The sequence below is a fragment of the Dendropsophus ebraccatus genome, chromosome 12 (genome assembly GCF_027789765.1).
Source record: "Dendropsophus ebraccatus isolate aDenEbr1 chromosome 12, aDenEbr1.pat, whole genome shotgun sequence".
Classification (NCBI taxonomy): Eukaryota; Metazoa; Chordata; class Amphibia; order Anura; family Hylidae; genus Dendropsophus; species Dendropsophus ebraccatus.
This window is the reverse complement of record NC_091465.1, coordinates 48,241,796-48,268,922: the sequence shown is the minus strand read 5'-3', so window position 1 is coordinate 48,268,922 and position 27,127 is coordinate 48,241,796. Positions and strand designations below refer to the sequence as shown.

Below are 27,127 nucleotides of genomic sequence, written 5' to 3'. Positions count from 1 at the left end.
GTATAATCCCTACAGGACATTACAGAACAGCACTATATACCAGTGCTTCTCAAACTGTGAGGCGGGCCTCACCAGTGAGGCGCCCCCTAGTTGTTGGTGAGGCCCAGCTGGGGAGGCAGTTTTCACAAAAGTGACTATGAGCTGCACAGTCCTTTTGCTGTTTACAAAAATCTCAATTTTAGCAACATTATTAACTTATTTTGTACTTGCTTTATTAGTATATAGAGCTTGGGAGATGGGTGAAAGGTAGCTCTAGCATTATTTTCAGCTTCTAAATGGACTTTCACCACAGATAGTGAGGCCAGGCTCCCTCTTGGTCAGTTTGGTGAGGCCCAGGCATTGGCTTGGTCTGTTGGGTGAGGCTCCAGTAGAAAAAGTTCGAGGAGCACTGCTATATACTGTACATTACATTACACAACAGCACTTTATACTGTACAGGACACTATACACAAGAAACATTCAACAAAACCAGCAATTATAGAACAGTAGTCACTAACTCCTCACTCACCCTCTGCTGTATACAGCCCCCCCCCCATCCCAACACTGTAATAGATGGGAGATGATGGTGCACTGACTGTACTACTACTGTACTGTATATGCACTCCAGCAGTCTTATACAGTACAGGATGGGAGATGGTGGTGCACTGACTGTACTACTACTGTACTGTATATGCACACCAGCAATTTTATACAGTACTATACAGGATGGGAGATGGTGGTACCCTGACTGTACTACTACTGTACTGTATATGCACTTCAGTAGTATTAAACAGTACTGTACAGTATGTGAGGCCTCACCAGTGCTAAACTCACCAGGTACAACCTACCATCCACGCTCGCAAAAACATTCAGATACTGAGTACTTCAAGACTGGGGCCCCAAAAAGTGTTTGAGAACTGAGCAAGAGTTTGAGAACCAAAGAAAATTTTTCTTGAAAATTCAGTTTGAATTCCAAGCAGTTTGAGAACTGAGGTACCACTGTATTTGGCATTACCACATCCGTAACAACCTAAACTATAATATAATCTCATTATTTATCCCACATGGTGTGCACTGTAAAAATAAAAAACGACACTAGACTTATTTTGTAACTTATTCCACAAAAAAACACACCCTCATATAGATATGTCTGCTAAAAATGTAAGGTTAAGGCATTTGAAAGGTGCTATTAAAAAAACTGCTTGGTCATGAAGGGGATAAGCAAAATATGGAGTATAACTAACTGTTACTGTAGTAACATCACTTGTTACTTGAAGTTGTAGGCGCCATTTTATGGGATATGGCCAGTGATACAGATTTGGGGGAATACCCAGGACACAAGTGTATATGCTACCTAAGCCACATGATGGCTCCCTTTTATAAAAAGTGGTATTTATTGCCATAATAAGCAAAGTTACATTTCATACACTTAATGACATTAATGGCAGTACTTGTGCTAATATTGTAGTGTATCACATTTGCATTATCCATTTCAATATAAAGGCATTGAATATGTCATATTTACAAATCACTGTAATTTGGACTGTCCCAATTTTGAAGGGGGTCTGGGGTCTGTAATATGTTGGGGGCCGGATATTGGGGTCTATAATATGCTGGAAATCTGATACTAGGGTCTATAATATGCTGGGGGCCTGATACTATGGTCTATAATATGCTGGGGACCTAATACTAGAATTTATAATATGCTGGGGGCCTAATAATAAGGTTTATAATTGGTGGGGGGCCTAATACTAGGGTTTATAATATGCTGGGGGCCTAATAATAAGGTTTTTAATATGCTGGGGGCCTGATACTGGGGTCTATAATATGCTGGCCACCTGATGCTGGGGTCTATAATATGTTGGGGGCCTGATACTAGGGTCTGTAATATGCTAAGGGGTCTGGAACTGGAGTCTGTAGTATGCTGAGGACCTAATACTAGACTTTATAACATGCTGGGGGCCTGATACCGTGGTCTATAATATGCTAGGCACCTGATACTGGGGTCTCTAATATACTGATACTGGGGTGTGTATTATGCTATGGGCCTAATACTGGGGATTGTAATATGCTGAGGATCTGATATCTGGGTCTGTATTATGCTATGGGCCTTATACTGGGGTCTGTAATATACTGGGGACCTGATACTGGGGTGTGTATTATGATACGGGCCTGATACTGGGGTCTGTAATATGCTGAGGACCTGATACTTGGGTCTGTATTATGCTGGGGAACTGGTACTGGGTTCTGTAACATACTGAGGACCTGATACTTGGGTCTGTAATATGCTGGGTAGAGTTTTGACTTTTAAACCTTTTTTGAAAATTGTAATTATCCTGATGTTGATGAACTTTCACCTATATGTTAGTTTTCTGGTGTTCTTTTGTTATTTTCATTGTAAAACCTCCTGAACCCATTGTACACTCACTTTTACCCTACAGCAAAATGAAAAGTCATAGTACTTTGCTTTATATGCTGTAAATAATTAAAAAATATATACATTTTAAAATATATTGGTTTAAAACATTCAAAAACAAGTATAATGTGAAATTGTGAAAAAAGCTTCTGCACCTGTAGCTATATTGTATTAGGGTGAAGTATAAAAACATCAAGCAGCGACAGTTTTTGTCCAGATTAAAAAAAAAATAAAAAAAAATAAAGTCCCAGGACACTTCAATTTGGAAATAGCAGCATGCAGCTCATTGTATGAGTATGTCTGAATAGTGCTGCTTTGAAAAAGATGCATTCACTCATGTATTAGCAATGAAGTCACAAGTAGATTCAGGCCGATGTCGCCTTTGGCACAAAAAAAAAAATCAATGCAATGCCCATGAATTCCACCTGGCAGTATAAAGTAAGGGCAGTTTACGCTGCTTCAGTTGAGGCAGTTCATTCAGTTGAGGCAGTTGAGCTTCAGTTGAAATTTTAAGCTTCACATAGTTTAAAAAGATCCCCGAAGTCATCTCTCCATCCAGAATTTCCTCATGTTGGTATCTGTTCTGTGCCAGAATATCTATTCCGTAGGACCTCATACCCTCCTAAAGCCTTCTCAATTACTTGGTAGTTCATGGTGGGTGCCCTTGATCTTGTTGGGAAAAGGGAATCCATTAAGTGACGTAGAAGGATATATTGCTGGCACCCAATGAGGCTCTTCTAGACCTTTTTGTATGAACAATCCCTGGAGTTCGACAACAACACATTGTGACCTGAGTTGACTGCTGTGGTGTCAGAAATAGTCATTTTTACACTCCTCTATGTATTGTTATCATCCAGCAGGGATTGCATTGGGATAAATATGCCCTCAACTGATCTGCTTTCACAAGACAAAATGCCAAAGTTTAGAGTTCTTTGCAGAATTCCTATTCACCAAGAACTTTTTTCAGACTATTCTTCACTTTCTTTGCATTTTTGATCCCTCAATACCAGATTCCCAATTGCAATGATGTGGGTACATATGTTCCTTCTTTAGTCAAGTGTTGAAGAACAGTTAATGCTTTTCTTGTTGACAAGGAGAGTATATATTTCATATTTATAGGTTATTTTATCTTTTACATCAGGAAGTACTATGATTTTTCATTTCGCTATAGGACAGAAGTGAAATTAAAATGGATGCAGGAGGTTTTTCAATAATAATAAGAAAAGGGCAAAAGTTCATAAAATGCAACATCAGGTTAATAATTTAAAAAAAAATATATTAAACCCTAATGCTGGGGGCTTAATACTGGGGCCTGCAATATGCTTGGGGTAATATGGTGAGGGCCTGATACTGGGGTCTATAATACGCTAGGGGACAGATATTGGGGAATGTAATATGCTGAGGGCCTGATACTGGGATCTGTTATATTTTGGGGTCCTGATACTGGGGTCTGTAATATGCTGGGGGGTTATACTAGGGTCCGTAATATGCTGGGGGCATATAATAGAGAGAGAGTGCTCCGCTGTCAGTGGCTGGAAGATCCAGAGATATGTAGTAAAGAATACTGGCTGCACCATGTAGGATAGTGTAGTGTATAGTGAAGCATGTCATCATAAACAAACAAAATCTGCCAAGTGTCCTTCATCAACTTAGCTTATGACTTATGCTGGGTTTACACGGAGCGATAATTCGCCCAATCGTACGATGAATGATTTCTGAGTAACAGTTTTTCTTTTATAACGATCAGTGTTTAGATGGAACGATATATCGTACAGAAAATTTGTTTTCCGATCGTTTAAGCCTATCTCGCACATAGGAAAAATCAGTGAACGACTGTTTACACGGAACGATCAGCGAATTTTTTGCGAACGATGATTTAAGAACCTGTTAAAAGATCAAAATGAACGATTTCTCGCTCGTCGTTCGATCGTTCGCTGCGTTTACACATACGATTATCGTTTGAATTTGATCGTTATCGTGCAAATTCGCACGATAATCGTTCTGTGTAAAGCCAGCATTATGGTGCGTTTACACAGACAGATTTATCTGACAGATTTTTGAAGCCAAAACCAGGAACAGACTATAAACAGGGAACAGGTCATAAAGGAAAGACTGAGATTTTTCCTATTTTCAAATCCATTCCTGTCTTTGGCTTCCAAAATCTGCCAGATAAATCTGTCTGTGTAAACACACCAAGTTGATAAGTGGCTGAAGCGTCTCCTTGTTTGCTGTTGAAGACATGCTTCACTATATAAATAGCAATTATCCTACTTGTTTAGTGTCGGGATTCTTTATTTACTATATAATATACATATAAAAACAAAACAACTAACCACACCCACTATAGGCCACACTAAAATAAAAAGTCAAATGTTGGCAGCAATGTAGATAAACTGTATATTATAAAGGCCAGAAACTTTTGTGCTTGCATACACACGTATGAATTACAATTGTAATTACTTACAGTAGTTAATATTAATATAATATTTTATATTGTAAATTGTATTAATTACTACCTGAGGCTTCCCTGTAATCATTGCCAAAGATTAAAATAAAACTTTAAAAAGGAAGTCACACTGTTATTGTCTAAGAAGACCCACATGTGAGCTAACATAGTACTCATAGGCACACAGGAGCTAATATAAAGTAGTATTCACAGGCACACATGTGAGCTATCACAGTACTCATAGGCACACATGAGCTGATATAGTATTCACAGGCACACATGTGAGCTATCACAGAACTCATAGACGCATATGTGAGGTGATATTATGCTCAAACATAGGAGCCAATATTATACCATCTTATGAGCTTTTAGAACCATAACCATATTTTAAATTGTGCCATGAATTTTATTTTGTAGTAAACCCAGTATTAGAACTCCTTATACACAACCATTAAAATTCTGGTCTGCAATGACTTTTTCATCAGTTTTCAGTTACCAGGTTGATATAGTGCTCTAGCAGTGTATTCCTTATTAAAGGGAACCTGTCACATTAAAAATGCTGTTCAATCTGCAGGCATCTTGTTATAGAACAGGAGGAACTGAGCAGATTGATATAAATAGTTTTGTAGGAAAAGTTCCAGGATAACTTGCCATTTACCAGTGTAAATCTCTGCTCATTGTGAGCTACAGTAGGGAAAAAAAAGTATTTAGTTAGTCACCAATAGTGCAAGTTCTCCCACTTAAAAAGATGAGAGGCGTCTGTAATTTACATCATATGTAGACCTCAACTATGAGAGACAAAATGAGAAAACAAATCCCGAAAATCACATTGTCTGATTTTGTAAGAATTTATTTGCAAGTTATGGTGGAAAATAAGTATTTGGTCACCTACAAACAATCAAGATGTCTGGCTCTCACAGACCTGTAACTTCTTTAAGAGTCTCCTCTTTCCTCCACTCATTACCTGAGTTAAACTTGTTATCAGTATAAAAAGACACCTGTGCACACCCTTAAACAGTCAGACTCCAAACTCCACTATGGTGAAGACCAAAGAGCTGTCAAAGGACACCAGAAACAAAATTGTAGCACTGCACCAGGCTGAAAAGACTGAATCTGCAATAGGCAACTAGCTTGGAGTGAAGAAATCAACTGTGGGAGCAATAATTAGAAAATGGAAAACATATAAGACCACTGATAATCTCCCTCGATCTAGGGCTCCACGCAAAATCTCACCCCGTGGGGTCAAAATGATCACAAGAACGGTGAGCAAAAATCCCAGAACCTTGCGGGGGGACCTAGTGAATGAACTGCAGAGAGCTGGGACCAATGTAACAAAGCCTACCATCAGTAACACACTACGCCGCCAGGGACTCAGATCCTGCAGTGCCAGACGTGTCCCACTGCTTAAGCCAGTACATGTCCGGGCCCGTCTGAAGTTTGCTAGAGAGCATTTGGATGATCCAGAAGAGTATTGGGAGAATGTCCTGTGGTCTGATGAAACCAAAGTGGAACTGTTTGGTAGAAACACAACTTGTCGTGTTTGGAGGAAAAAGAATAATGAGTTGCATCCATCAAACACCATACCTACTGTAAAGCATGGGGGTGGAAACATCATGCTTTGGGGCTGTTTCTCTGCAAAGGGGCCAGGACGACTGATCCGGGTACATGAAAGAATGAATGGGGCCATGTATCGTGAGATTTTGAGTGCAAACCTCCTTCCATCAGCAAGGGCATTGAAGATGAAACGTGGCTGGGTCTTTCAACATGACAATGATCCAAAGCACACCGCCAGGGCAACGAAGGAGTGGCTTTGTAAGAAGCCTTTCAAGGTCCTGGAGTGGCCTAGCAAGTCTCCTGATCTCAACCCTATAGAAAACCTTTGGAGGGAGTTGAAAGTCCATGTTGCCAAGCAACAGCCCCAAAACATCACTGCTAGGGATGGTCCGAACCGAGTTCGTACGGAGTTCGTATGAACCCGAACCATCCGCAATGATTACCGCTGTCTGCCCGCTCCGTGCAGCGGGCGGATCCAGTGGGAGGAATGCCTGGAAAACTGGGATACAGCCATAGCCATAGGCTGTATCCCAGTTTTCCAGGCGGTCCTCCCGCTGGATCCGCCCGCTGCACGGAGCGGGCAGACAGCGGTAATCCGATGACGAGCGTTCGGGTTCAGACCATCAGACCTAATCACGGGTTCAGACCTAATCACTGCTCTAGAGGAGATCTTCATGGAGGAATGGGCCAACATACCAACAACAGTGTGTGCCAACCTTGTGAAAACTTACAGAAAACGTTTGACCTCTGTCATTGCCAACAAAGGATATATAAAAAAGTATTGAGATGAAATTTTGTTACTGACCAAATACTTATTTTCCACCATAATTTGCAAATAAATTCTTACAAAATCAGACAATGTGATTTTCTGGATTTGTTTTCTCATTTTGTCTCCCATAGTTGAGGTCTACATATGGTGTCAATTACAGGCCTCTCTCATCTTTTTAAGTAGTGGAACTTGCACTATTGGTAACTGACTAAATACTTTTTTTCACCACTGTAAGTAGTCACAGTCCTATTCAAAGACTAAATAACAGAAAAAAAGAGTAAAAAAATAAATAAATAAAAAAACAGGGTACTTCTATTCAGCGCTGCCTAAGAAAAGACATCCAAAATTGCAAAATAAAATAAAGATGCAGTTTATTTATAAAACAGCACTGATGTTGATATGTTTCGGGAACAGGCAGGTCCCCTTTATCAAAATAAGGTGCACCTTAAGGTGCCCCTTGTTTTATCTCTCACGGGACCCTATTGGGAGCCTCCCGTTTGTGGTACAATCAGCTTTAGCAGCCCAAATACATCCTAGCCATATCTTACACTCCGCTATTCCATGGACCACCAAAACATTGGTAGCCCCATGGACGGTGAGGGGTGATATCCACAAAGCCCAAGGAGCAACAAGGTGAGCAGCCTACATTTCCATACCATCTGTCCAGTGTTTGAAGGTATCACACGAGGCACCGGGCCTTTCTTCTCTTTCTTTTTATTTGTACTATTCAAAGACTGACAACTATCTGTATGTAAGTGTACAGGTAGTCAATCACTGACTAGGGTGACTTACTTGTCTATTCTACATATTGTGGGTTAAGAAGTCAATTGGGTGGCCCTACTCAGTGATTGACGGCTCTTTCTACCAACAAACTTACACACAGAGAGCTGTCAATCCCTGAATAGGACCGCCCATGTGACTACTTAGCCCAGAAGGAGAAGAGACTTACATGGGTAAATGGCAAGTTATCCTGGAACTTTTCCTAAATAAAATTTTATATCAATCTGCTCAGCTCCTCCTGCTTGATAACATGATTCCTGCAAGTTGGATTGCATTTTCAGTGTGACAGGTTCCCTTTAACTACAGTATATCTGTTTCTCTGTTTCCTGAATTACCTTTACTTTCTTTCACATGCCCACACCTTTTCATTTTGCTCTTTATTTCAGGCGTGCAATTTCCCTCTTGAACTATATGAGGTAATATATACATGTTATGTGTTGTGAACACTAACAGCGTCCTGTATGTGAGTCCTGTTTAACTGTGGCATCGCCAACAGCTCTATATTGTCTGCCTGGTGTGTTATGTCCCTGGTCTTATTGTGCTAATACTTTGTGTAAAGATGACTCTAGCTGTGTACCTGCTCAGGTAATACTATTTGGCTTTGGAGATAAAGAAGCGAGTACATAAACAGCAATTTCTGGCTCCAATATCTGGGCTTGAAGAGAACCAGTCAGATTGTGCTGATATGGTTCCCAGCTACAGAATATAGATCTACTGTGGCCGTGGCTGAAGCTGTAGCTTTACCTGTCAGTAAGGTCTGTGGGGATGATTGACTCCTGTTAGTGAGCTCTCTTCCTGTCAATCATCCCCGCATGATCACGTTGACAGGCAGAGAGCCGTGATTTGTCACGGGTGGCTCCCTGCCCAGATGACTAGTCGCCGCCCCTCTCACACGGCAGATGCTGTTGAAATCCTCGGGGAGCTGCACAGTAGCTCTATACCATATCAGCACAATCGTCCCTTATGCCCTCTGGCTGTCTTATTCCTCAGGACCCTGCAAGTAATTTATCTCAGAATAAATATAGAGGTATATTATCTACTTTACGTTTTACCATTTTACATATCCGGACACTAAATCTTCAATCAAACAGCTAAATGTTGTACACAGACAATAGAAAAATATGTGGTCTTTTTCTGCTAAAAATTAAAAATTGGGCCCCTAATTTATGACTGTAAGCAGAGTTTATAAAAAGTGAAGTATGGGACCCCTTTCACACGCCAGTATGTTGCATCTCGCAGATATACAAATACTTACATTATATATGTCTGGTTATAGTGTATGGGCAAATGCACACAGACAAAAAATAAAAAATAAAATAGGACCTGCACTTATACAATATGTTTTTTGCTGTCTGGTTTCTATAGACTTCACAATGCATAGTCAGTAATTGCAGGTGGCACACTGAGTGAACACGGAATATCATCCATGCAGGGCCAGTCTCCAGGTTTTTGTGGGCTCTTTTGCGACAAAGCCTCAGTGGGCTCCTCACTTGAGACACCACTAAGAAACATAAACACACATTAATAACACACACACTTACTGGCACAGACACTGACATGCACTTTACTGACTGACACACTCACGGACACGCATTACTGGCAGACACACATTACTGAAAAACATTACTGACACACACATTACTGACACACATATACACACACACACACACACATTACTGACTGACAGACATTACTGACTGACACACTCACGGACACGCATTACTGGCAGACACACATTACTGAAAAACATTACTGACACACACATTACTGACACACATATATACACACACACACACACACACACACACATTACTGACTGACAGACATTACTGACTGACACTCAAATTACTGACTGATAAACACACACTTACTGACTGACACACATTATTGACAAATATTACTGACTGACGCACAAATACACACAGCACTTACAGCTCAGTCTTCTTTCTCTTCCTCTCTGCCCGCCGATCTCCACTGTTTAGTATTGAGGATCTGGGGGTCATGTGATCAGGTCCTTCATTCCCTCCCCCCCCCCTCTTTCTCTCTCTCTGCAGGTCCTGCTCCATCTCCTGTTTCTTCTAATGTTTAGTGCTCACCCTGTACTACAGTGAGCAGACTGAACATCAGGGCACCAAGCCCCTCTTCCTCTCTGGCACCCCTGGAGAAGCTAGGGCCTAGGCACTTGCTCGAGTAAGCCCTGTACTGGCGCCGTCCCCACATCCATGTGCCACCTGCAAACATAGACCATGTATTGCAAAGCTGTATACTGCCGTGTGAAGGGGGCGTGAGGGGGTTGAAAAAAGTGTAGTAAAAAATAACATTACAAGCTCCCTTTAAATTGGTGGTGAAAGCTGAACAAGTATGAAGAACTGCATCAATTAGCGCCAGAGATCGAGATATACTGCAGCCCACTCTCATGACTCTCTCTCTACATACAGGAGAAAAGGGAAATTTATCATGTCCCCTCTGCAAAACTGGCAGAACTTACACAGGGAATGATATCCGCAACACATATGTCTAATAAGATATTTACAGCCCTCTTATTGGCTCTTTAAGTGTAACACCATTGATTTTACTGCAATGCCTCGTCAGTGGTTGAGCAATACATCACTGCTGCCACTAGAGGGCCTGCTTGCTCTACCATATAATTCACTACTGTAACAGGTACAAAAATAAAATGCAACAGTGTGAGGCCTACACTTAGGCTTTATCTGCTTGTACAATAATAATAACAATAATAATATTAATTTTTATTTATATAACACCAACAGATTCCGCAGAATTTTACAATTCTGGGGGTACATACATAGACACAAAGCAGAAATTACAGAGATATACATATAATTATTCATACATAAGGAGTGAGGGCCCTGCTCACTATCAGGAAGGGGGTTGAGACAAAAAGGCAGAAGTGCTTCATTGCTTTTTTTTGGTCCAGCCATCCTTATAAAAAAGGTAGTGAAGGTAAGGGGGGTGAATCTGTCACCAACCAATTCCTGCATGTGTTAGTCTAAGTGCTTAAAGAGGATGTACCACCAGGTACATCCTCTTTAACCTGAACCGATGGATCGAACGGCGCCGGCACGGGGAAGCCGGTGCCGCGGTCCATTTTCCGGACCAAGGCCCGGTTCCCGTGCACAGCGTCGTTCTATGCATCGGAACCGGCCGGTGCTCAAGCACTGGAGGCGGGCCGGTAAGCCTGCCTGAACAGGTGTATTTTGAGGGCACGTTTGAAGCCTTGGGTATTGGAGGTGAGTCTGACAGTCTTGGGTAATGCATTCCATAGAACTGGTGCAGCTCGGGTGAAGTCCTGGAGGCGGGAGTGAGAGGTGCGGATCAAGGTGGATGTTAGTCGTAAGTCGTTAGAGGAGCTTAAGGCACGGGTAGGAAGGTAGACAGAGATAAAGGGAGGAGATGTAGGGAGGTGCAGCACTGTGGAGAGCTTTTTGGGTGAGCAGCAGCAGTTTATATTGTATCCTGTGTTTAATAGGGAGCCAGTGTAATGACTGGCACAGGGGGGAGGCATCGGTGTAGCAGTTGGACAGAGAGATGAGCCTGGCTGCAGCATTAATAATGGACTAGAGAGGAGAGTTTAGTTTATCAAAGAGAGGTTTTGGGTTATGGCATATAGAAGAGATGAGAGTGGTGAAGTAGGATTGCTTAGCACAGTGAAAAGCAGAATAGTAACTTCTAAGCATGAACTTACAGTATAATATAGAAGGTTGGCTGTTGTCTTGGATTCTAAGAAAACGAGTTCTGGATGTGTGCCAGCCGTCTGTGTTGGGCTGTTTGGGGTATAGGGGGTGCAAGTTTGTCCAGGGTAGTTTTGAGGGCGTTGTGGTATTGTTTGGCAGCAGAGAAAATTGTGGTCTGAGAGCTTGGTGGGAGTGTGGCAAACTGAGTGGCTGATGGGGAGATTGGGTTGTTAATCATGGGAATGTTAACATCGCCCATGATTAGATCAGGAATATCAGAAGATAGAAAGTAGGAAGCCAGGTAGAAAAGTGATCAAGAAACTTATGAAATGAACGGGGGGGGGGGGGGCATAGATGACTTCGACTCTCAGGGAAAATGGAAGGAAAAGTCGTATGGTGTGAACCTCAAAAGATGAAAATAAGAGGGAGGGCACAGGGAGAATGACCTGGAAAGAGCAGTCTAAGGAGAGAAGAACACCAACTCCTCCACCATGCCTGTTATCAGGTCTAGGGGTATGGGAAAGTGCTCTATGAATTACAATAATACCAGTAAGGAACATTTACAGTGCAGATCAGTATTATTATAACAATACCAATATTTTGTGATGCTGCTACAGAAATCCCTTGGACCTACTTTCAACACATTTGTTATGTTTTGTTTTCAAATTTTCCACTGTCCGGATTGTCACTTCACACCCAACACTGTTTAACAGCACTATTACCTGTTTCTCTTACTCACAGTATTTTGAAAGGTTAAGGGGGAAAGGATCTTTCAAGGGCTGCTCATACATTTTTGTACAAATTCCCCAGGTTTTTGGGACTATTCCCCAGTCTGTGCCATGCTCGGCGAGTCATGTGTGTCTCTCAATAAGTCCAGTGCAGTGGACGAGGGTGAAATCTCTGAGATTTTAATGTAACAGCAGTGTAAATCTGATCTTTTAAATACCTCGAAGGACGTACAAATACTTGAATTTATCTCTTCAATGCCTAAAGCTGCACTACTGAGAGATGCTGATGATGTGTAGTACTGTTACCTACTGTGCATGCAACTCACCAACCACATAAATACATACATCCTGCCTGAATAAAGTGGGAGAAAATAGGTGTGGATATGGCTGTACACACAATATATCCAAGGCCAGATGTCTTCTTTCCATTATACTTTTCATTATGGCTGCTTTGGGCAGATGACTGGACAAACTTATAAGGAATAACAGGTTTCTTTATTAATGGTGTATTGCTATCTGTTTTCATCCTCCACAAAGATGCTAAAGGGAGGCAAATGCAGTTTCAAAAGCATAATTGGATGCACTTTTGATTCCCAGTAAAAATGTACTGTGCATAGTCACTTCCCTGCTACAATCGGGCTATAGAAGTAAATGGATCCATACCAGTCTGGGCACAAACATGTCAGCACCTGATTTTGACAGGGTGTCAACATATCAGTACCTTGGAAGACACAGTCAGTGCTTTTGAAGATTTACTGTTGATATATATATATATTGTAGACATGTCACTGGAGATGTGTTCGAGGGGGTTTACATCTCACCTAGGCTGATGCATAGTGTGAGATGGTAAGTCCAGGAGGGATCTGTTGCTCAGCAGTGCTATGCTGCTAAGTTATTATTTATTTTTACCGGGCCTGGATTTACATGGAATGGCAGGTAGGTTTTAGTAGTGGGACTTGCCATTCCCTCCCCCCGATCCAGTTTGGGTCTTGTGATCAGGTGTGATTTGATGAGCCTGGAAAAGGTAAAAGCTCTGCAGAGCTGCAGGTGGGGGCTCTCAGCCAGGAGGAAACAGCCTGCATGCTGTATTTGCTGGGAGCAAGGGATACCACTGCTGCTGGGGATTGTCCATACCCTGCGATACTGTTATCGAAGTGCCAGAGAGGCAACCTGTTTTGTTAGTTAGCGCCCAGACGGGCAAGACCTTTTGTTTTGTTTTGTTCTTTAAGCACAGTGTTGCTATATTTCTGTTATGGACTGTTTATGCTACAAATAAACTCCAAGCTGTTTTATAAGTCCAAGTGTGCTGCTGAACTGTGTCCAACACACCATCCCCCGGGAAGATCCTTACAATATATATATATATATATATATATATATATATATATATATATATAATATGGAATCACCATGGATTGTGACTGGAAGCAGTTTTACTATATAATTTGTTAATTTTTTAAAAAAAGTTTTTTTTATGTTTAAATTAACATTCTACTTATGGCCACTAGGTGCCTTCCTTCCTGTCAAACTGTGGTCCATGCTTTGTTCGTTCTGATATTTGGTCTTTTCTCTGTTCAAAAAAAGAGACCAAACACAGGAAGTCCCAGTCCTTTGCGCACTCACAGACATGGCTTGGTATTGAGTAACAGACATTTCTGAGCAAGCATGGAGCGGGACAAGTCTTCAATGCACATGTTTACAGCTGCACATCCATATTCAGTAGCATTCAGAGAATCTTGAAGGTCCTTGCATTTTATGGTCAGCTCTCCTATGACATAGCCCCAACACCTCTATAACCGCACAGTAACATTATGTTAACTGAACTGTTTCATAACAAAAGGCATTGTCTCCTGATAAGTATTTATAGTTGATAATATAATTATCCTAAGATAATTGCCCTCAGTTGATATGCAACCTGCGTGATGAACAGGTGTCTTTCTTTAGGTGATCGTGCAAAAGACTGGGACTTCCAGTGTTTAGTCCCTTTTTTTATTTATTTTTTTTTTTTTAAAGGACCAAATAACACCACAGAGGGAGCTTGCCTGTATGTTATTGTCGATTTAAACTTAGAAAAACATTTTTTGTAAAAAGAAAAAAATCGAGACAGGTACGCTTTAAGTCCAGAAACTAAAGTGATTAATATGAAATTATTAGGAAAATCCCTTTTCACAGGACTGCCAGCAACAATGTCTTATCTGATGTATAATTCTTAGATAGCTTTGTCGGCTAAGCAGATTTTTGTAACCTTTTTTAAAAAAAATTCTTGCAAACAAAAAAATATGTTCACCTGTCAACACTACCCTGATATCCTCCTCTGTGTCTCCGGTGTCCTCAACTGCCTCCATCATCAAATAATGACTGAGACATGACAGCACCAGTGATTGGATGAGCGGGCTGTCCCTCAGTAATTTGCCTCAGCATGTGTAAACCAAAATTAAGAGTGGGTCCAAAATACAGTATGGAAAAGTTGCCCATCTTTCCATTATATGTCTGATTGTGTAGGTTCCACTCCTGATTTTGGCTTACATATTCTGATACAAACATTCTGACCAAAATACTAAGGTGGGAAATTGCCCTTATACATTAATCTGAGTGTCAGTGTGTCTGATGTGAGAACACAATGAAAGGAGAAACAATTCAGGTAAAGGATGGCTTCAACACATATATAGCTTGAATTTCTCAGATGAACAAAGTGACTTTCTTCTACCGTCCAGCATTCTTCTCTATGTATCTCGATAAGACGTACATTGCTTTACCTACTGTAAAATATTCACACAGGTTTGTAGTTTTAGCATCGCTGATTGTATTGCCAGTAACAATACAATAAGTTTATTGTGCATACATTTCTGGGATTGTTGTCTGGTCTATTGTTGTCATGTTCAAACTGTCTGATGTGTCCTGGCTGTTATATATGTAGGGAGTTCTGATGTGGTTTGTATTAAATATCATGTGATCATAACTTTAAACGCAATACTTTCACTTGTCCTTGCTATACTTGCATGAGACTACAGCCCCTGAAAACAGCTGATCAGTGGTAATGCTGCCCCCGCCATCTATTATTGATGTCTATCAATTACAGGATGGATAACCCAGTTAATGTCTAGATCTATCAGCCATGCTGTTATCCTGTCTAATAAACCTCTTATGTGCAAAAGTACCAATGAAGTAAAAACAATGAATAGCATTTCTGTCTGGCAAACAGCCGAATTGCTTTTTAAAGGACCATGGAGATGGAGTCAATCCTGACCGCAGCTCCTGTTGCTTAGCAAAGGCTCTTATACATTTAGGCACTGCCAAGCAAACACAAAAGATTTGTTCCTTAAACTGTCCATACAAAACATGCCGCTTTGCTGTACACATGCAGTAAATAATATGTATGGTTAGAATGAGCCAACTCCATTATGGAGTCAGTCAGTGTTTGTATAAAGAACAATGCAGCAGCCAGCCTGCTAGTGGTGTGGTTTGCTCTGTAGTCCTCAAAACACTTAACTGTCAAGATATATGTCTGACACTTCTGGTAAGGCTAGGTATAGTCTACCTTTGATCTTCATTACTCTTCTAAGCAAAAAAGTGATGCAGAATTGGTAGTAATATACATATATTGAAAAAAATTACTTTATTGATACATAGAAATATATATGATTTAAAAACACATATTAAAAAGGGAGCCAAAAACATACAATACATACATCAGATGGTATACGGGGCAAAGCAAATAAATAAATAGATAGTGTAGCTACTATATCTCGACCATTGATGGTATATCAATCAGCCCATAGAGGTAAGAAGGTGCATAGAAAAAATGTAAACCAATATATATAGAGCTGCAAGTGCAGTTCAGAAGCAACCTAGTACAAAGTTACATATAGTGTCAAATTCATACAGATATACTCAAACCTCAGGGTATATAATCCATGATATGTAGTCCTGCCCTGTACCACCACTCACCCAACGCTGCGTTTCGCTGTGCAAGCTTTATCAAGGGTAATAAAGATCAGGTCACTTGTCTTATTTATATAACCAGATACCAATCAAATTGCTCATATGCAGCTGACCATGCATCACAAATCATCCCACCGACCAATCAGAGATATTTTTTCATTCATTTTTTATCACTAGTCACTTTCTTTATATACCCCCTTTTAATATCTATATGGCTGTGTATGTGTTTTTTTGTGTTTCATTTTTTATGTCCAAGTCTTGTTTTTGTATTACTGCGCATGCGCCGGGTCCGGACCCTTTGGTCACGTGATGAGTTTCGGTCACGTGACCGGGAGTGTATTTATGTTTCCATGGCGTCTATGTATCCAGGAACCAGATGAGGTCACGTGGTGCGCTCTCGGTCACATGACCGGGATCGTATATATGTTACCATGGTACTGGGACTTCCGGGAACCGATAGATGAGTTCTCTACTTGGAGCATTTCCGGTATGACGCTTAAGTCATGTGACCTAAGAGCGGTCATGTGACCGCACGTACTTCCGGTTCGTGTCCGGAGACGGTCTCATAGGAATGATGCAGATTAGTATAGTAAGTAGGATACACCTGGTAAGGGGTGGGAGATTGGAAATGGGAAGTATTCTCTGATTGGTCGGTGGGATGATTTGTGATGCATGGTCAGCTGCATATGAGCAATTTGATTGGTATCTGGTTATATAAATAAGACAAGTGACCTGATCTTTATTACCCTTGATAAAGCTTGCACAGCGAAACGCAGCGTTGGGTGAGTGGTGGTACAGGGCAGGACTACATATCATGGATTATATACCCTGAGGTTTGAGTATATCTGTATGAATTTGACACTATATGTAACTTTGTACTAGGTTGCTTCTGAACTGCACTTGCAGCTCTATATATATTGGTTTACATTTTTTCTATGCACCTTCTTACCTCTATGGGCTGATTGATATACCATCAATGGTCGAGATATAGTAGCTACACTATCTATTTATTTATTTGCTTTGCCCCGTATACCATCTGATGTATGTATTGTATGTTTTTGGCTCCCTTTTTAATATGTGTTTTTAAATCATATATATTTCTATGTATCAATAAAGTAATTTTTTTCAATATATGTAGATTATTGTCCAGCATTATTTATTTGTAGGTGCTATGTCTTGTGTAGATGCGTAATGGACTTAACTATTGGTGGTTCAATTGCTTTGGTTAATTAGAATTGGTAGTAAATCAAAGGCCATGGACCTTTATATCTGCACAGTGAAAAAGTAATTGGTGTCAAGAAAAGTAAAACATTTATGCATAACGGTGTAATATGCCATATACATAGTAGAACTGCGTTGATATAGGCCCAACCCCAGCTGATATCTGCCTTCCCTTATATTATTTGTGAACCATACTACCGGATTTTCCGGCATATAAGACAACTTTTTAAACCCCCTGAAAAATCTTCTTAGAAGTCGGGGCAGTCTTATACACCGGGTATGGTCGCCCCATACGGTGGGGGGGGGCTCAAAAATGGCCCCATCCCCACCGTATGTGGCGACCACTATAAAAAAAAAAAAACATTTAACTCACCTAGGGCCCACTCCCGACCTCCGCGCGCCTCCGGTACCGTTCCTGGCACAGGCAGTGTGACATACACAGATTGATGAACCTCTCCCTAGCAGCCGAGCATCTCATCGGAGAGGCTCAGAGACGCTCGTCTGCCGGAAGAGTTTCAGGAGAATGAGAGAGGCGCCGGAAGTTGCCAAAGCCTTTCTCATTCTCCCGAAGCTCTCCCGGCAGCCGAGCGTCCCCTAGCCTCTCTGATGAGCTGCTAGGGAGAAGTTCGGCGATCTCCGGTGCAGGTAGTGTACGTCACACTGCCTGCACTGGTAGTTAAAAACAATAATTGATCAATATTTTTCATTTTGCTTCTCTTGTGCAGAAAGTGAGACGAGGTCCAGTTCCGAGTCCGAGCCCGACAGATTCCAAGCGTGTCAGCTTCTTTGGTACCAGTCGCTTCCACATCTCAGATTTCAACTTTCTTATGGTGCTCGGAAAAGGAAGTTTTGGGAAGGTTAGTAACATTAGTTCTTGGATAGATTGTGACAAAACAGAACTTGTGTATAGTGTGCATTGTACGTGGTGCAATATAAGGGCCTGATATAAGGGCACCATATTACAACAGCTCCATACACAAATGCTCCATCCTACCCAAAGTGGCACAGATGCAAAAGTTTCTGCAACAAATTTACCACCTGTGAATATACTCTTAATTAATATGACAGCGCCTTCATTCTAGGAAGAGGCAAGATTCTACCTCATGGTCGCCTACTGATGTTCTCTCCAAATATATCATGTTTTCTTCATTTCCTGAGGTGTATATTGTTTATTAATGTACAGCTAGAAGATATATGTCTCATTCAGATCCACAATAATAATCTATTTACTTATGCTAGGCTGATTGAAATCATCTGAAAAAAATTAAATGCTTTCAATTTCTTTTGACCAATTGTTGAAATCCTATTGTGCGACCCATTGTCAGGGTTCATTATCATGCATTTTGTTGATGGGAAATTGATTTATTTATGCATTGGCAATCAGAATTCTCCCTGTGTGATCACCGGATCCCATGGTGAGTTTACTTCAGCTGCAGTGCTGTACAAATAATATAAAGTGTTTTTGTGATGTAAACACCCAGGGATTTTCTATTATTTGTGTATTCTCTATAATAGAAGCAGAATGTAAAAAGAACAAGGTAGTGCATCTTTGGTTTTCGTTATTAGCATAGGAAGTTTTAGAGACTACAGAAACATATAAATATACTTTTTGTCCATATAGTATATTTGAACACTGGCACAAATTTAGTTTTGTTTTTTTTACCTGTTTACTGAAACATATTCAAGTAATCATTATATAATGGACATGGCCATAGAATCCAGACTTTCATGTTTCATTTGAGGGTATCCACATTAAAATTGGATGAAGAGTTTCAGTTCCTTAACATGTGCCACCGTGTTGACCAATTGACTCCTTAGCCGTTTCATGAGCAGTTATTGGCAATTGTTATGTCATGTCATTCTCCATAAGCAGATATAAGGTCTGGAGTTGATGTGAGGTGTGGTGTCTGCATTTGAAAGATTTTACTGTGAAGAAAATATGCCATCAAATGAGCTCTGCATGCAGGTGAAAGAAGCCATCCTTAAAGGGGTTATCCAGTGCTACAAAAACATGGCCACTTTTCCCCTACTGTTGTCTTCAGTTTGGGTGGGGTTTTGAAACTCAGTTCCATTGAAGTAAATGGAGCTTAATTGCAAACCACACCTGAACTGGAGACAACAGTAGGGGGAAAAGTGGCCATGTTTTTGTAGCGCTGGATAACCCCTTTGCTGTGAAAACAGAGAAAACCCATCTGAGAAACTGCTACAACATTACGAGTGGCAAAATCTACAGTTTTGTACATGCTGAGAAGAAAAGAAACTCACTAATTCAAAAAGACCTGAACACCCAACAACGAGGGATGATTACAGAATAATAATGGTGAAGAGAAACCCCCTCACAACAGCCAACCAAGTGACCAACACTCTCCAGGATGTGGACGTATCAATATACCCAATCTACCATACAGAGAAGACTGCATGAAAGTGAATACAGAGGGTTCACTGCATGTTGTAAGCCACCCATAAGTCTCAAGAGTAAGAGGGCTAGATTGGACTTTGCTAAAAAAAAAACATCTAAAAGAGCCAGCACAGTTCTAGAAGAACATTCTTTGGACAGATGAAACCAAGAGTTTCAACCTCTATTAGAATAATGGAAAGAATAAAGTATGGAGAAGGCGTTGTACGGCTCATGATCCAAAGATTACCACATCATCTGTAAGACATGTTGGAGGCAGTGTGATGTTTTGGATGGCTGCCAGTGGTGCTGGGTAACTAGTGTTTATTGATGATGTGACACACTGTCAAATTGGCATGGCCTAGAGTGTCTATGCCCTAGGATTGTGACACCTCCCCACCTTCTTCAACATTAGGAACGCCCCTAGAACAATTTCTCCTATTCATCACCTGTCTGAAAACTGCACATGTGGTGGATTGTTAAGGCCCCTGTGCAGTGTTCAAACAGGTGATGAAAAGGAAAAATATACCCACATTTTCCTCCCTCCCTTGGTTGAACTTGATAGACATGTGTCTTCTTTCAACCATACCAAACTATATAACAGTGTACATAATATACTATACAATATGTGTCAATTCTCTGGTGATAAACTACAGCTGTATAGATTACCACAATTTAACACAATGCAAACAATTAACATTTACTGAAGACATCCGATGATCAACATGTTTCAAAAGTTCTCTTTGTACTGACCTTGTGTGAAGTATTCCGGAACACAAGTTTTTTTTTTTTACTTTTCCTAAGTAATTTAACTTCATTTCAATAGACATTTCTCAAAAGTAAAATGTACCATTACTATTATTAATATAACTCTGCTGCCCTGAGCACTTCTTATATTAAAAAAAGGCTTTTATGGACTGATGCCCAAAGTGATACTGCTTGTTCAAGGTTAAATGTGGCTAAATGCTTACAGCTACGGCTTTATCTTTTCAATAATAAAAAAAAAAAAAAAATATATATATATATATATATATATATTTTTTTTTTTTTTTTTTTTTTAATATATAACAAAGAATAACTCAACAGCAAACATGAAATACAGATGTGACTTTAGTAATTGGCTCTGATCTCTTGTATAGTCCCCATAGGGGTAGGAAAAGTTATCATGCTTTGATCATAGTGATCAGCCACCCTAAATTGAAAAGGATTGTTAGATTTCAGTAAAAGTATTTAGGCTAACCTGTAAGTTATAATAATAATAATAATAAGTTATTAGCACACAAACTCAGGCTGGACCCAGTATGTACATTGGAAAAACTTTCAAAGAACATGGTAAACATGGGCTGCCTATGTCAGACAGAGACCAAAAGTGTGGTATCTGTCTCTGACATCTATTTATTAGATACTTTGAGAAGGTCTAGTGATGTCACTGTGCATTTAAAGGCGTTAGACAGTTGATAGCCTATTCTCAATTGACAGGTGCTGACACCTGGCTCCCTGGCCAATCAGCTATTCAGTGGCTGCACTACAATGACACTGTAGTGCTAGCACCAAACAGCTCATTGGCAGGAGACATGGGCGTTGGCACCCTGCAATAAACTATTGACAGCCACCCAGTGCTCATTTTGCATTATAGTTTGTCAGGTGGTTTGCAACAGCACTAGGCAAACTACCTGTATTTTCTTAGCAAGTTCTAACTATCCATATATGATTTCTGTCCAGCTATGGGCAATTACATCAGCAGGTTTTCCCCAGTACTTTCTTCATGGAGTTGATGGCATATCCCACACTATACATAGAGTATACAGTAGACTACACTGCAGTGTTTTGTAGGATTTCCAATGTAGTCTTTTACTTCCTCTTGTTGAAAAGAATACTTTATTGATAACAAAAAATACTAGACTACTTTTTAACCCAGGAAAATCTTCTTGAAAGTCAGGGGTTGTCTTATAGGGCGGGTGTGATCCTATGGGGCGGGTGCTGGAAAACTTTGAAACCAGACTGGAGAATCTGCGGTCGTCACATACGGCGAGGGGAGCTCAAAAACGTCCGCATCTCAGTTGTATGTGGTGACCGTATGAAGGGTAGAGCAAGCTGCAAGTATCTGGGTTATGGAAAAAAGATATGGTAGAGTGGCGCTGTGTCCAGAAAAACACACCTCTTTCACCCGTCTAGCTCGCCCTTGTACCCTACCGGTATCACTGTACCTCCTTCTCTGCATCTCAGATCTCGCTGCTGTCTGATGTTTTTTATTCATTTTTTATTTGGTGTACACTGGGAGATAGTGTTATACGGAGAGTATATCCCAAACTCGAAAAATACGGTATATTTTTTTCATGAAATCCTTTTTTTTGCAATCAATTATTAATAAAATGGACCTATTGTAACTCTTATATTGGTTTTAGTTTTTCACCAATGTGGCTGTATGGGGTGTCATTTTTTGCGCCATGATCTCTACTTTTGATTAATATAATTTGTGTAGCTCGGACGTTTTGATCACTTTTTATATTAATTTTTTTTTATATATAATATAACAAAAAATCGTCAATCCTGGCACTTTTTTCCCCTCTTTTTGTTTACGCCGTTCGTTGTACAGGATGATTGTTATATTTCAATAGATTGGACAATTATGCACACTACGGTATAAAGGATGTTTATTTAATTATTTTTATATGTTTTATTTATAAAATTTGATAGGGAGTGATATAAATTTGAATTAGGGGAGGGCTTTGGGTATTTCTGGGGGACTTTTACATGCGCTTTTACTCTTACATTAGATTGCATACACTGATCATTGCTATGCCATAGGCGATCTGACCACACGCAGGAAGGTAAGACACCTCTAACGGTACTTGAAAGCAATCGGGACCCCCACAATCAGACTGCGGGGGTCCAGATGGGTAAGTGACAGGAGCTGCTCCTGTCACTTACACTTTAATGCCACAATAGAGGGAAGGGATATTCTTATTGGGAAAAATTGTACAAGAGGCTTTGATACCCTGCTAGGTTATGTCTACCATGGATATATGAAATAGCAGGGGTGTAGTTTGGATTCCCCCTGCATCCTGTACCCCCCCTTCCAAATATATGGCCAAACTGCCAAACACACACAATAACGCACATATATGCTCACACAGAGGCACCATTAACATATATACCGATACATCACTGACATGCACACAATTACACTAGAATGTGATTACATTAGTTCATATATATACAACATGAATAGACCATACACAGGGAAATCATCTCCTAAGTGTAATAAGAACTATTGAGCCAGAAATAATATCTGCTGCATTTTCTTTTAGTGGTGAGTTATCTTATAAGAGCCCAGAATTAATAGAGACTGCTGCAGAACATCTTTGGGAGCTAACCTGTCAATCACTTGAGACACTGTTGACATACATACACACGCATACACACACATATATATATATACCATTGTTACAGACACTATTCTCTCTCTCTCTCTCTCTCTCTCTCTCTCTCTCTCTCTCTTTGGGTCATGTGATAAGGTCCTTCATCACTCTATTTCAGTGTGTGCAGCACCTGGCAGGTTCTGCTCCTCTGTCCCTTATCTGATCTTCTAAACCAGTGCTTCCCAACCTTTTCCACCTCAGGGAACCCCTTGGAAAAAAAAATTAGCTCGGGGCACCCCTACTAAATAATGTTCTACAAAATAGGAAAACGGTCATACAGTGACTCACAGGTGACGTCTTCTTTGATCTGAGGCATCACTTTGCCTCTTCCTCTCCATCCAGTCCAGTCCTCCATGATGATTCCTTCCAGCTACTTTTCATCTCTTCAGAACCTGCGAGACAAACAATTTAGGCTCCGCACATTTGTAGCAACTTCCTTTCCTTTCTCCCTCCTATAGGCTCCCAAAGTAACTGCGCTGTTTGGTGTTATGTGCAGTAAAGCGAGTAGGAATGTGGGATTCCCCCTGTATGTAGGATCCCCTGATGTGCCCCCATGAGCTAATAATTCCCCCAGAGGTGCCCCCATGAGCTAATAATGCCCCCAGAGGTGCCCCCATGAGCTAATAATGCCCCCAGAGGTTCCCCCATGAACTAATAATGCCCCCAGAGGTGTCCCCATGAACTAATAATGCCCCCAGAGGTGCCCCCATGAACTAATAATGCCCCCAGAGGTGCCCCCATGAGCTAATAATGCCCCCAGAGGTGTCCCCATGAGCTAATGCCCCCAGAGGTTCTCCCATGAACTAATAATGCCCCCAGAGATGCTTCATGAGCTAATAATGCCCCCAGAGGTGCCCCCATGAACTAATAATGCCCCCAGAGGTGCCCCCATGAACTAATAATGCCCCCAGAGGTTCCCCCATGAGCTTATAATGCCCCCAGAGGTGCCCCCATGAACTAATAATGCCCTTAGAGGTGCCCCCCAAAAAAACAAACATCCTACTCACCTAATCCGCGCTGTGCAGGAAGCAGCTCTCCTCCTCTTCGGGCTCCCTCTTGCAAGTCGCAGGGACGGGACCTCCGGCAGGAGTGAAGACGTCACATCATCACGCCTGCCGGAGAGGTCACGTCCCGGCGTCCCATAGGCTGCTGGTATGAAGTGCCAGCAGCCTATTGGAGGGAATGCAGGAGGAGGACGCTGACAGGTCCTGCTCCTGCATTCTGCTCGCTTCAATGTTCCGCCCGCTCACTGTGCGGGCGGAACATCAAAGTGATCTGTGCATCCTGAGAAGCTGCGTGGCAACCCTGGCGGGTTCTCCCGGCGCCCCGGTTGGGAAATGCTGTTCTAAACAGTATAGTGGCAGGTCCCTCTCTGGATCCCTGGGGAGGGGTGCAGTGGTCGGCTGTCTGTGGCATACCTACCATGGGGGCAGAGCAGGCTTTACCGGGCCCCCTTCCTGCAGGGGCCCCATAGCAGTCACCTTCCCTGCCTTCATGGTAGCTACACCACTGTAAAATAGATTAGATATGGTTGTTTGTGGAGACACAAGGGTGGGGCAGTGTGTCACAGCAAATGCAGGATTAAAGCACTGACAATGAGGGCTCCATACTTAATCCCTACTCTCATCATATCCCACAGGGAACCTAGATCTATCACTAAAGACAGTATGGTTTCAGTCCATAACAGTTCAGGTTTCTCAGTTATGACACCACTGCAAACAAAGGCGATGGTCATGATGACAGAAGCAATGGCAGGACATGTAATGGGTGCAATTAAACAAAATTTATCACAGACAGGGGTGTGTAATGAAAGTGCTACCTGTGTGTGGATGGTGGACAAGGAGCTGTGGATGCTGGTGCTTGTTGGCAGATCAAATGATCCCCTCTACTGGTGGTCACCATATGTGCTTGCCTTCATATACTGTAAGCACTTATTCTAACAGTTTAGGTAAAACATCCTGGATAGTGGGCAGTTAGTTGAATGGGCCATCCTGCTTCTCTTGGTCCAATCATGTGCACACTTTTTCAATGGGACAAAATGTCTTTGAGTGCATCATAGAAACTTATCTAGTTGTCAACAATTTCTTACCAATTGGTATACTACCCAAAAGCAGCCTCTGAAAGCTTTTTTTTTATAGGGAATTTTTATGCCATTTTGGGCAAGACCCAGTGTATAAGCAGTCTGCACCTTTAATCATTTGAACAGATGTCTGAGACTGCATATTGTGTTTGGTCATAGTCCCATATTTCTATTTGGGTGTATAATTATATTACCAAAGAATTGCTGTTTTGTGTCTGTAGAGCGAACCGGCCAGCTAATAAAGTTGCTTGTTGATAGCAGCCTTAACATGAGTAAAGCAATGTCTAGGAGTGTATTAACAATGGAGGAGAGACATGGAGGAGTGTAATGTGAGATAGAAGGCTTGTAGAGTTAATGACTGTGACTGGTGCGCAGATCCACTAAATCTGTAACATTTCCAACAATGATAACAACCTCCTGTTAGTGAGCTAGGAGAATGGAGATGTCCTAAGTGTATTTGAGCATTAAAGGGAAGGACTGTGTATCTTTAGATACCAGCAACATCTATGAAAAACAGTGTACCGTATTTTCCGGTATATAAGATGACCCCTGTCTTTCAATCAGACTGTCAGGGATTCGCCTTATACACGGGAAAATGTTAACCCCTGAATAAAATAACAAACAGTTTACTCACCCGGGCCCGTTCCCGGCCTCCGAGCGTCTTCTTCTCTGTTCCCGTTCCCGGGCGCAAGCAGTGTGACGTACACTAACTGCGCCAGGGATGCCCGAAGCCCTCTCGAGTAACCGAGCGTCTAATTGGAGACGCTCGGCTGCTCAGGAGAGCTTCGGAAGAATGACAGAGGCTTCTGGTACTTACGGAGCCTCCCGAAGCCTTTGTCATTCTTCCGAAGCTCTCCAGAGCAGCCGAGCATCTCCAATTAGACGCTTGGCAGCTCGGGAGGGCTTTGGGCATTCCCGGCGCAGTCAGGGTACATCACACTGCCTGCGCCGGGGAATGGGAGCGGAGAAGAAGACCAGCCGAGGCCGGGAACGGGCCCGGGTGAGTTAACAGTTTTTTTTTTTTTAATGGATGCAGCGGTTTTTGAGCCCCCCCACCGTATGGGGCGACCATACCCAGCGTATGACGACCACCGAATTCTGACAAGATTTTTCGGGGTGAAAAAGTAGTCTTATATGCCGGAAATTTCTAATTTCTCAAGAATTCAGCATTGCATTCGCATTGTGATGTCTGCATACAAAAGAAAATACAATAATAAACAAATAAATAAATATACCCTAGTCTTACTTAAATAATGTTTTTGTGTCCGTAGAGTCACAGATTATGTGTATCAAAGGAGAAAAAAATGGACACAAAAAGGTGCACTTTCCACAATATGAACTAAAATAATTGGTGTGCAGTAACTCCATTCAGGAAATTGGGGGCAGAGCATTATTTAAGACTGGCTCGCCCCCAGTTGGAGGAAACCCCTGCCCCTCTGTGACGCAGCTTTAATGGAGCCGTGTCATAAGGGGGCAGGGGTTTCCTTCCACTGGGGGCGGGCCGGCCCACCTCCAGGGCTTCAGCCCCGACCGTGCTGCAGGCTGCAGTTAAAAAAAAGGGCCACGGCACCGGCTTCTCTGCATCGGGGCCGTTCTATTGATATGCAAAACTTGAAACGAATGTACCTTATGGTATAGTCGCTTTAAGTATTCCTTAGCTATACTGGGTGCATATGGCTTCATTGTGTGTGTGTTTGTCA

General features: G+C 41.5%; 1 protein-coding gene across 1 annotated transcript in view; it reads left to right on the top strand.

The window, feature by feature from the left end:
* Window positions 1–27,127, top strand: part of PRKCG (protein kinase C gamma) — a 283,303-nt gene that overhangs the window by 210,740 nt on the left and 45,436 nt on the right. The window contains exons 9-10 of the mRNA XM_069946946.1: window positions 8,331–8,360; window positions 18,256–18,387. Of these exons, the coding sequence (XP_069803047.1) occupies window positions 8,331–8,360; window positions 18,256–18,387 (162 nt within the window). The remainder of the gene's footprint in view (window positions 1–8,330; window positions 8,361–18,255; window positions 18,388–27,127) is intronic.